Source organism: Priapulus caudatus, unplaced genomic scaffold (assembly GCF_000485595.1).
Source record: "Priapulus caudatus unplaced genomic scaffold, Priapulus_caudatus-5.0.1 Scaffold143, whole genome shotgun sequence".
Lineage (NCBI taxonomy): Eukaryota > Metazoa > Priapulida > Priapulimorpha > Priapulimorphida > Priapulidae > Priapulus > Priapulus caudatus.
This window is the reverse complement of record NW_014577204.1, coordinates 181,697-191,901: the sequence shown is the minus strand read 5'-3', so window position 1 is coordinate 191,901 and position 10,205 is coordinate 181,697. Positions and strand designations below refer to the sequence as shown.

The window sequence follows — 10,205 nt, the reverse complement described above, 5'->3', positions numbered from 1 at the left end:
ATATATAGTGTAGACGCGTGTTTGCGCTACGATGTGGAATTCTGTAATAGACTACAGAGAGAGATAAGAGAAGACAAGAAGTAACGTTCACTAGTGCTTTATATCTATATCTCTAATACAATACATAGAGTCTCAGTGCGCTAACGAATAGAAAAGCATTACAGTGCATAGTAACCGTATCACGCAACTTACACCTTTCTCAAACTACGTCTCGACAGAAGAAGCCCCGAGCAGTCGACCGCTTCCTCTTTTATACGGTGCGCTCCAGTCCCGCGATCACGTTTCTTCCCCTACGTCACAGATCTCTTTTAGCTCCCAACTCTGACCAACCGGCCAACCGACCCTCCCGAATACGGCAGAGTGCGGGTTCCTACCGCTATCTCCCGCTACCTAATATGGTTGCGGGACGCGTGATGCGCACTTGGAACAGCGCCACGGCCAATTCGGACCATGGTGTCAACACGGCCATCTATCGGTCAGCACCGTTATCCATGGGTCAGCCCGTGCGCGGCCGCCTGTCACACTCCGGAGATTCATGACTGCGATTCCCAGCCTAGCTGGCGCCATATCGAGTCGCTCTCTTTGATCTTCGTGCCGACCGCTGACTCGCCGCTCCTGTGTCATGCATCACCCCAACCTTATTCTCGCATCCGCCATCACCTTCCCCGGCGTGTGGCCTTTGCCCGCTTACAATAGTGTATGCTATATATCTGTTAGCCGTTGCTGCGATTGTTGTAATAGGCCTACGACATAGTATAGGAATAATTGGTATAGGAAAATACCATGGTGACAACAAATATCGAAAGATAGAAAGCACATACTACATTACACATCGACAATGTGCGACAATATATGTGAAAATGTGGATAAATACTTTCAAGTCTCTTGAATCTCTTTTAGAATGTTTACTCCTAATGTTAGTTATAGACGTGTGGTGAGTCGCTTCGTTGAACCAGTCCATGTTTATACTTTTTCTTTGGTAGTGTCTCCGTGTGGTTAACATTCGGGAGCCATCCAATTTACACGATTTATGCTCCTTCTTCGGAAGGTTGGAAATTTATATTTTACGATATAATAGCAATTTCCGGCGCGGCATCAGATCCGCCTTCAAATAGCAAGTAAAAGGCTACTGGGAGCGTGTACAGAATGAAAGATAGACAAAATAACAATAAAAACGATCTTACATTAAAATAAATCGTCGTTTCAATTAAAGACGAGCATTTATTTCCTTAGTTCTCGGTTGATACATGCATGTATCTACTATGCTAGTGGTGTATCTTCTCCTACGTGTCCTACGTCTGCTCACTGATGCCTTTCTAGCGTTGCTCCACCTCTGATAACAACTTCTACGCCCTAAGCTTATGGACTTGCTAATCCTGTGCCAACATTGCTATCCGTATCCTGCTAAACATAGGCATGTGCACCTCGGTGATCCCTTGGGTAAATCAGATAACTGGGATAAGAGTGATTTATGATTACAAAAGCAAGAATAATCTATAGCGTAAAGAGAAAGCTTTCCAACTACGACCTAGTATACCTTGCGACCTCTCGTATTGAAGTTAGCTCACAGCAACAGCTCCGTCCTAGTCCGACCGCAGCCTGAGACGGGCACAGGCTAGGAGGCAAGAAACACCCGGGTTCCCGGCGACCGGATCACCTCACCTCAGTCAGTTTACAACATGGTTGACGACGTCACTCAGAATATCCACGGATCGTCGGCGGCGAGCGAAAATCGGAAGTCGTCGGATCGGTCGTGCGGGATGCGCTGCTACCCGGCGTGTCTGCAGCCGTGCGCCGACATCAAGCTGTTCGTGCTGGCCCTCAGCAGCCTCTTCATTTTCATGGGTTCGTTCTTCGCCTACCGCATCTCCGTTCTATCGACGCTCGAGAAGCGATTCGAGTTTCCGAGCAAGACAGCCGGAATGCTGCTCATCTTTGAAGACATGACGCAAGCCGTCATCGCCATCGGCGGCAGCCACTTCGGAGGCAGATCGCACCGGCCGCGCATCATCGCTCTGCTGTCGGCAGTCTTCGCGCTCGGCGTGTTTCTGACGTCGGTGCCGCACTACATCTACGGCGGCGGCACGTACGTGGAGCGGGAGTCAGACACGGGCCTGAATCTGTCGGCGTGGCGCGACACGTGCGTCGGCGTCGCCGCCCCGGACACGTGCGACGACAATCGGCAGACAAACAAGATGGCGATTGGCATCATCATCATAGGACAGCTGATTTTGGGGATCGGTAACTCCAGCATATTTTCGCTGGGGTCCAGCTACGTTGATGATAACGTCGACCCCGCCAACGCGGCATTCTACCTAGGTATTGATGTCTAATCACTCAAGAATGCACGTCTCTATATACCTATCTAATAATTATTCAAGAATACACGACTCACTATGCCCCATCTTTCTTTATTACACAATAGTAAATCAATGTCTTTCACGTATTCTTATTATTGGACATTTTCATTAGTCGTCAAGATTTCATGACGGTTTTAGTTGTGAGGTGTGCCAAAGTTAACATCACGTTCACTAAGAGATGGGTTGTTTTTAGCCTGACATATGAACAAAAGATATCATAACTTTTGACGTATCTAATTTTTAGGCATAACATACACCTTGCGACTATTTGGACCTGCGCTCGGATTCGTAATCGGAAGCGTATTTACTCGAATATATGTCACACTATCAGGTTAGTTTCACTCTACTCGTTCATATACTATTGTCCGATCGTAGCTTGTGAAATAAATTATGAATTATGAAATATTATCGCTTATGCATAGCTAGAGCTTATCTACGTTATATCCACCCAAACTGCATCAATTCGCCTACCTTTACAGGCTGTCTAAATGTTGTTTTCTACGTATTTTCCCCAGCGTACACCATGGCTGAATAGAACTGTAAACTCGTCGGTCTACCAGCGATTCCATTATCAGCATTGCTAGTTGTTGGTTTCGAGCAATTATCGTGTAGATTAGAGGTTCCCAACCCTCCTCAGGCTATTAACCTGTCTTAGATAATAACAGTTTGTGATTCCTTTCGTTATTTTTATATTATAAATCATATACCTCACCTTAGAGATCATATTCGCTCGAATTTGGCAGAAACGAACCTTACGCCAAGCGACCCAGCCTGGATCGGCGCATGGTGGTTAGGGTTTCTGCTGATTGCCGTGTTGCTGTGGATCCTGGCCATACCGATGGCCATGTTCCCGAAGCACTTAGCAAATAGCGCCCACCAGCGTGATTCTAGGGTCGTACACGATGACCGTGGAAATTGTCAGCTAATGACGGACGTCGCGGCCGATGACAAAACGAAGAAGAAATCGTTTGGTGTCCATTCAAAAGGTATAAGGCTATATTAATCTACGAAATAGAGGAGGAATAAGACCTGGCCTGATGCAATATATTCAATCAGAGTTACCTTAATTTAGCGATAAATCCGAACATTTACTGACGCGATAGTTTCGTATACAATGTCAGAAGAATTATTCAAGTGTTAAATTTAACTATAAGTTTTGACGGTGTTATTACAGGAATTCTACAAACGTGGAGTATTATTATACTCGCCACTAGGGCTGCAGCCTGTAAGGGGGGGTGGGCAAGGGGGGCAGCTGCCTCCTTAGATTTTAGAGAAAAATTGAAAAATAAGTTCAGCTAATAATCGTAAATAACGCTAACGTGATTTTGTGGTCACTTATTCGTGAAGGATTTGTCTCAGACCCACATCTACCACACTACGGACGTTGATCAAGAACTGCGCCCGCCCCTCATCATTACACAGCTGAGTCATAAAATTTTGCCCCCTCCCCCCTTAGGAATTTGCTCAGCCTACGGCCCTGCTCGCAACAAATTAAACGTAGAGTACGTATTATATTCGCAACCGTTTCAGGATTAGTGGCATCACTTCGAAGACTCCTGACGAATAGGACTTACATCTTGGTGCTATTCGGCGCCATTTTTGACGTCTATATAATCGTCTGCTACTTTATCTTTCTACCGAAATATTTGGAAGCACAGTTTCGTATACCCGCTCACAAGGCGAGTATGTACACAGGTAAGTAGGTTGTACGTGATCATAATTATCAGGAGTAAATACAATCAAAACTTCAAAAATCATATCACGGCGTGAGATCAGATAGTTTCGCTTGTTTGCATTGAGATTTGCATTTTTATATTCACGTTCAGGAAACTATTTAAACTGTTAGTAAATTAATATCTGTTAGCGCATATATTACAAAAACGATTTTAGTAGTTATTTGTAGAATTTTGAATTTTTACATACACGTACGCGGTGTATCTCTAGTCGTTTATTCATATAGCTGCTGGTAATGATGCACGTTCACATCGTCAAACACGACAACAGTTAGAAGACTTCGTGTTGTACCTTGCAGGAGTCATGGGTCTCATGTCCTCGTGCCTTGGCATATTGCTGAGCGCCTATTTTATGAAGAAGGCCAAGATACAACCGAAAGGCGCCATCGCCATGATTTTATTCGGCAACGTCATCACCATAACGTCGCTCGTTGTTTTCACCTTTCTTGGTTGCGACAATGTGGACTTCGCCGGTGGACAGCTAACGGACTCTGGGTTAGTTTTCTAAATTAGTGACTATAGAGCACGTGTGAGAGCAACGTCCGCATACGATGACAGATGTAGGCTACTGCACGCTAAACTGTGCAAGATTGTATCCGACCAAAAACACAAAGCAAATATTTATTAATAAGATACAGATCACATAAGTACGTGCACCTAGCACGGCTGATATATGAGAAACGAAGGAAGAAGTAAATGCTATCAAGGCGATCAAAGGGCATTTAGTTACTATCTTCTAATCTATCATAAACAACTCTAGAAAATATGTGACCCGCTCCAGCAAAACCAGGATTAAGTAGGAAATTCTACAAATTGAGTTATGTGCATGTCTGAATAGATCATTTAATTACCTTTAAAATGATATATAATATTTGGCTATATCTAAAGAATTGACCGATCTACAGCAATTTGAAGATCGGAAACCGTCTTATTCCGGAATATGCAGCTTTTGAGATAAAGCGTTCCGGGTAAGGGGCCCAGTCGGAGTGAGCGGTCAGAGGTCCTTCAAATTATTTTTTTTTTAATTAAAAATGACCATAATAATCTAGAGATATCTGAACCTATATATCCCAAATTAAATATGCACTTAGGAACTTATTTTTGTAAAAATCTTATTTTTGTCCAGGTAGGCCATTTTCAGCATTAACATGTGTTCGTGCTCATTACTCAAAACAATGACTTGCGACTTAGTCCGTATTATGCTGGAGCGGGTCACATATGTCTTAATTTATGCACAACATTTCATACGCAATATTATATATGACATCTTAGACTTATGGTGTACGTCGTAACTACTTGTAGTGCTAGTTATATGCCCACATTATACGCCCCAAATATATCCCTAATATGGCAATTATCTTGTCAAGTAATAATTAATGTTCTAAACCACATCATGGCTAAGCTATCATATTTTAATAAATATAAACGAATATACGCGCAATAGGATTCAGGCGTGAGTAGACACGATGTTGATAGGCCTACTGTTTCGCTGACAAGAACGCGCTAAGGAAAGGGTCAAGCCTGCTACATTACATAGCAGTATAGATATGAGATGTTCACACAAATCTAGTAAATGAGATGATTGCATTTTATCACAACCTACGACTACTAGCTCGTTATATAAGTTCTTGTTCGTAATAGTTGATTATTGAACACTAGCATGTTTACTGCAGGTATGACCTGACCAACAACTGCAGTATGTCATGCGAGTGTGACCGCACGAGCTATGCGCCCGTCTGCGGTGCCGATGGCATAACGTATTTCTCCGGCTGCTACGCGGGATGTGAACGAATGGACGGCGTTGCCCCGTCTGAGGTTAGCTATGCGCAGTGGCGTAGTTAGGGGGGGGGGGTCCAAAGGGGGCCATGACCCCCCTGTTGATCTAAAAGTAAAAATAAAAAATAAAAATATAAGAATTGCTCTACTAAAAAGAGAATTGTCGTAGTCAGAATGAAAGTAGCCCGACCAGGCTGTGCGACGGATTGTCTATACAACGGTCTATACTACGGTATTCTAACCCTAGCAATACCGTTTCTTGGAGCTAGAATGAAAGCTGTACATGTACTCAAAAGTGCCTCAAATACCATCTCCTGCGATCTACATTTTTTTTTTATTCTGGGGAAGGACCCCCAACCCCTGCCTGTTTTCACCCCCTGCTTTTATATATCTTGGTAGCAGAGAACAACGAACAAAAATGTCGCTTTTATGCATAGCGCCAAAAACAAAGATTGCAGAGCTGCGAGGTGGGGGAGCGTAGGGTGTGGTAAGGGAGGCGGAGGAACCATTAAAAGTCATCCACTTTTGCGCAGTTTGCTGTTTTTGCCCCCCCTGTTAAAAAATCCTAGCTACGCCACTGGCGATGCGTGGAAGTTGTGAGCGATTACGATCCGATCAAAGTATGTTCCGCTTACTGTAGCATTACGTACTTGAATAAGAGATAGTCTTACCGTAAATGATCAATTAGTCTCGCGTTAATGTACAATAAGAAGTAGGCGCTTCTAATGTTGTGACGAATTGCGCTAACCCTTAAACATCGCGCTGATGTGTCTTCTATTACAATCTCGATGGTAGCACCACAATGTTAAACGTTAAAAACACATTGGTAGGCGCTTCTACTATAATGCAACTTTCTTCTAACTCTGACTATTTTCGCCTTTCTTCGTTGGCGAAAATACATAGTCGAGTGTTTCTCCTACATTGTGAACAACCTCATGGATTGTGCATAGGTAAAAAGCACGGGGGTTTAGAAATTTCTAATACCTACATCTTCACTCATCAGAACTATTCGGACTGCGCGTGTGTTGGAGGTGACGGCACGGCGACGCACGGCACGTGTGATATCGGCTGCTCTTACCTGACACACTACCTCGTCGTTCTCGCCATTAGCAGCTTCGTCTCCGCGCCCACAAAGATCGCTAGCATAACTGTCAAACTGAGGTATGCTCTCAGCCCCGGACCCGAAGTAAAAAATAATAATTTTTTCGTTGTTTTATTATTCAATCCAGATTAGATGTTCAGTTGCTATATCTTTGCTTCAACGTGCAACAGCGGCCACTTGTAGCGAGTGATAACCGTTTTTGTGCTAGATGCTTGCCATTTGATCCGGAGTGTGTAATATAGAGATAACTCAGATAATTTATTCTATATTATGCACGCAGTCCTGATTTCATCTTGTACGCGGACCCGGTCATCCACTATCCCATAATTAAAACCCTGAACTCGTCAACGGAAATACCCTGCATCATCTGCCTACACAGATATCTAGTTAGAATTCTCCTCGTATCATGCAAAGTCGTCATTATTTGCGCGAATAATCGTATTAAAATTACTTTTTACAGAGTCGTGGATAAAGATTTAAAGTCATTGGCTTTAGGGTTCACGACATTTTGCTTGAGCCTTTTCGGTAATTATTTATAATAATACTTTTATTCTATGACAGATCTAAGACATGAACAGACACGCGTGCCCACGCACGCACGCGCGCACTGCATATATTTATACCGTTTTCTATTTCTAGTCTTCATACCGGGGCCAGTCATTAGTGGCTCCGCCATCGACACCGCCTGCATCCTGTGGCAGGTTGACGGCTGCGGTAAGACCGGATCCTGCTGGAAGCATGATAACGACAAGTTCCGCTACATTCTACATGGCATCGCTCTCGGTGTAAAGTGCGTCGCCACCTGCTTCTACACAGTCGCCTACGTCACATGCAAAGGAAGCCATGCTGGCGACGTAAATGCGTACGAGACTAAACGAAATGATCCGCGCGCCAAAGAGGAGATACTCGACATAGGCTACGCAATAGGAAAGGGCGCGGATGCGGAACTTGTCACGTTGCCCATTATATAGGCAAATGTATTAAATATATAAAATTTATTAAATATATTAAAAAAATTTTCCCCGAGCTTTCACCCCGACTATTCATCGTGTTAATTCATTGCACACTAGTTCCATAGTTTATTTTTTGGCCCATGATATTTGAGTTTTGATGGACAATTCTTTTCTTATTTAAATTTGCAACATTATGCACACACACACACACACACACACACACACACACACACACACACACACACACGACACACACNTAGATATACAAGCGAGCGTACGGTTGTACATGTACAAGCGAGCGTATGTGTGTACATGTACAAGCGGGCGTGCGTGTGTACATATACAAGCGAGCGTGCGTGTGTACATGTACAAGCGGGCGTGCGCGTGTACATGTAGATATACAAGCGAGCGTGTGTACATGTAGATATACAAGCGAGCGTACGGTTGTACATGTACAAGCGAACGTATGTGTATACATGTACAAGCGGGCGTGCGTGTGTACATGTACAAGCGAGCGGGCGTGTGCACATGTAGATATAGACGTGGTAACACCCCAGTTGGCCTACTCCCATTTCGCATACGCACATTTCGCCTATGTCCCTTTTAGCCTACTACCATTTCGTCTGCTCTCCGAATAAGTAATATAATAGTGTCAAGTTGTGTTTCCATTATTTGTACCTATGTTCTCTTCTGGTTCCCGTAGTCTATGTATGCCAATCAAAACTACATTTTATTATTTATAAATGATTATTTTAGTGAACAAACCGATCGTAGACGAAATGGAATGGGATAGATTTTGAGCGTAGGACGAATTACGAAGTAGGCCAACTGGGAATTTTGCTGTAGGGAAATGGGAACTTTGCCGTATGCGAAATGGGGGTGATACTCCATTAGGAGTGTTCCCAACTTTAATGATATATATATATATATATATGGTCATGGTCATATATTAGTTTGTGGTTTAATGTCATTTAGGTTAGGGTTAGGGTTAGGGTTAGGGTTAGGATTATCAATCATTAATTATTAATGATATCAAAGTTGGAAACACTCCTAATGAAGCGTTAGCCTGCATCTAAAACAAATACGACATATATACGCATATAGAGGGTTCCGCGACTTGCACTAAAAATAGCAATATTACCTACAATCCCGTGCCGCCGGCCATACCGGTTCCAAAAAGAGCGAACATGTGTTACCGATATACGCAATCTACCGATTTTACATCGATAGATTGTACATACAATAGTGTTATTATAGTAATCTATAATATTAGCAGTAAGTGGATCGCGGGTTTGCAGACAGGTTTATTAGCGTGGGTTGTGATGCTATGAGAGTTCGATGAGGTTGCCGCACAGTCGGCGGATTGCTAGATTGAGCAGATCGGGAGATTGCACGCAACACATATCATCAACATGGACTTGAGTTTGTTTACATCGCGAGTGTTCAGAAATTTCACCGATTTTACTGCATGTATAGCTATCAAACGCAGCATGGACAAGTACTTTGATTCACTAGACAACGTAGCCAAAGCACGCTATCTCGAGAAAATTGTGTTCATTGGGAATCGACACCCGTACGAGAATGGAGCGAGGACCACAACTTGTGCCAATCACGTACTTATTAGGATCTTGAAAATTGTTTACCTAACATTCTAGCCTAGTCCATTTTATACTCTCAGAACCACACAAGCCTGGATGCCTACGATCGACTGTTCTGCGGTTGGGTTAGTGGTGTATCAGTCTGCATCTATCATGTGAACAGTGAGAGTCCCATCTACGTTATCCGACCACGTGTTATGCACTCCCAGTCTCTGATTATACCATCTCTCTATCCGTGCATGGGTCACGATGAGATAAATGGGACAGGCATCATGTCAGCACACTGTAATTGTAAAGCCGGTGTCGCATTGAGAAAGATGACCCTATCGAAAAGGTTGGTCCACGTTGTTTTCAGCGCGTGGCAGGCTGGTAGGCGTGGCCAGAAATCACTGAAGCGTATACCAACTGACCAACCGTGTTCAAGCAGGTGTGATCAATGAAGCGTGTACCAACCTTTTCGATAGCTCGCGCGCGTACACACAGCTATCGAATAAGGCAGCCAGTACTCACTAGTATAGCGCTGGCCAACCTTTTCGTTAGCTCGCGCGCGTACACAGCTATCGAATAAGGCAGCCAGTACTCACTAGTATAGCGCTGGCCAATCTTTTCGATAGCTCGCGCGCGTACACACAGCTATCGAATAAGGCAGTCAGTACTCACTAGTATAGCGCGGGAGCAGTATA

General features: G+C 43.8%; 1 protein-coding gene across 1 annotated transcript; it reads left to right on the top strand.

The window, feature by feature from the left end:
• Positions 1-1,234: 1,234 nt before the first annotated feature.
• Positions 1,235-8,158, top strand: LOC106806142 (solute carrier organic anion transporter family member 3A1-like). Its single transcript, XM_014808006.1, has 9 exons — positions 1,235-2,319; positions 2,605-2,691; positions 3,104-3,346; positions 3,891-4,055; positions 4,393-4,588; positions 5,767-5,908; positions 6,873-7,030; positions 7,432-7,496; positions 7,611-8,158. The coding sequence occupies exons 1-9, from the start codon at positions 1,680-1,682 to the stop codon at positions 7,940-7,942; spliced, it is 2,028 nt and encodes a 675-aa protein (XP_014663492.1). The 5' UTR covers positions 1,235-1,679; the 3' UTR covers positions 7,943-8,158.
• Positions 8,159-10,205: the final 2,047 nt, after the last annotated feature.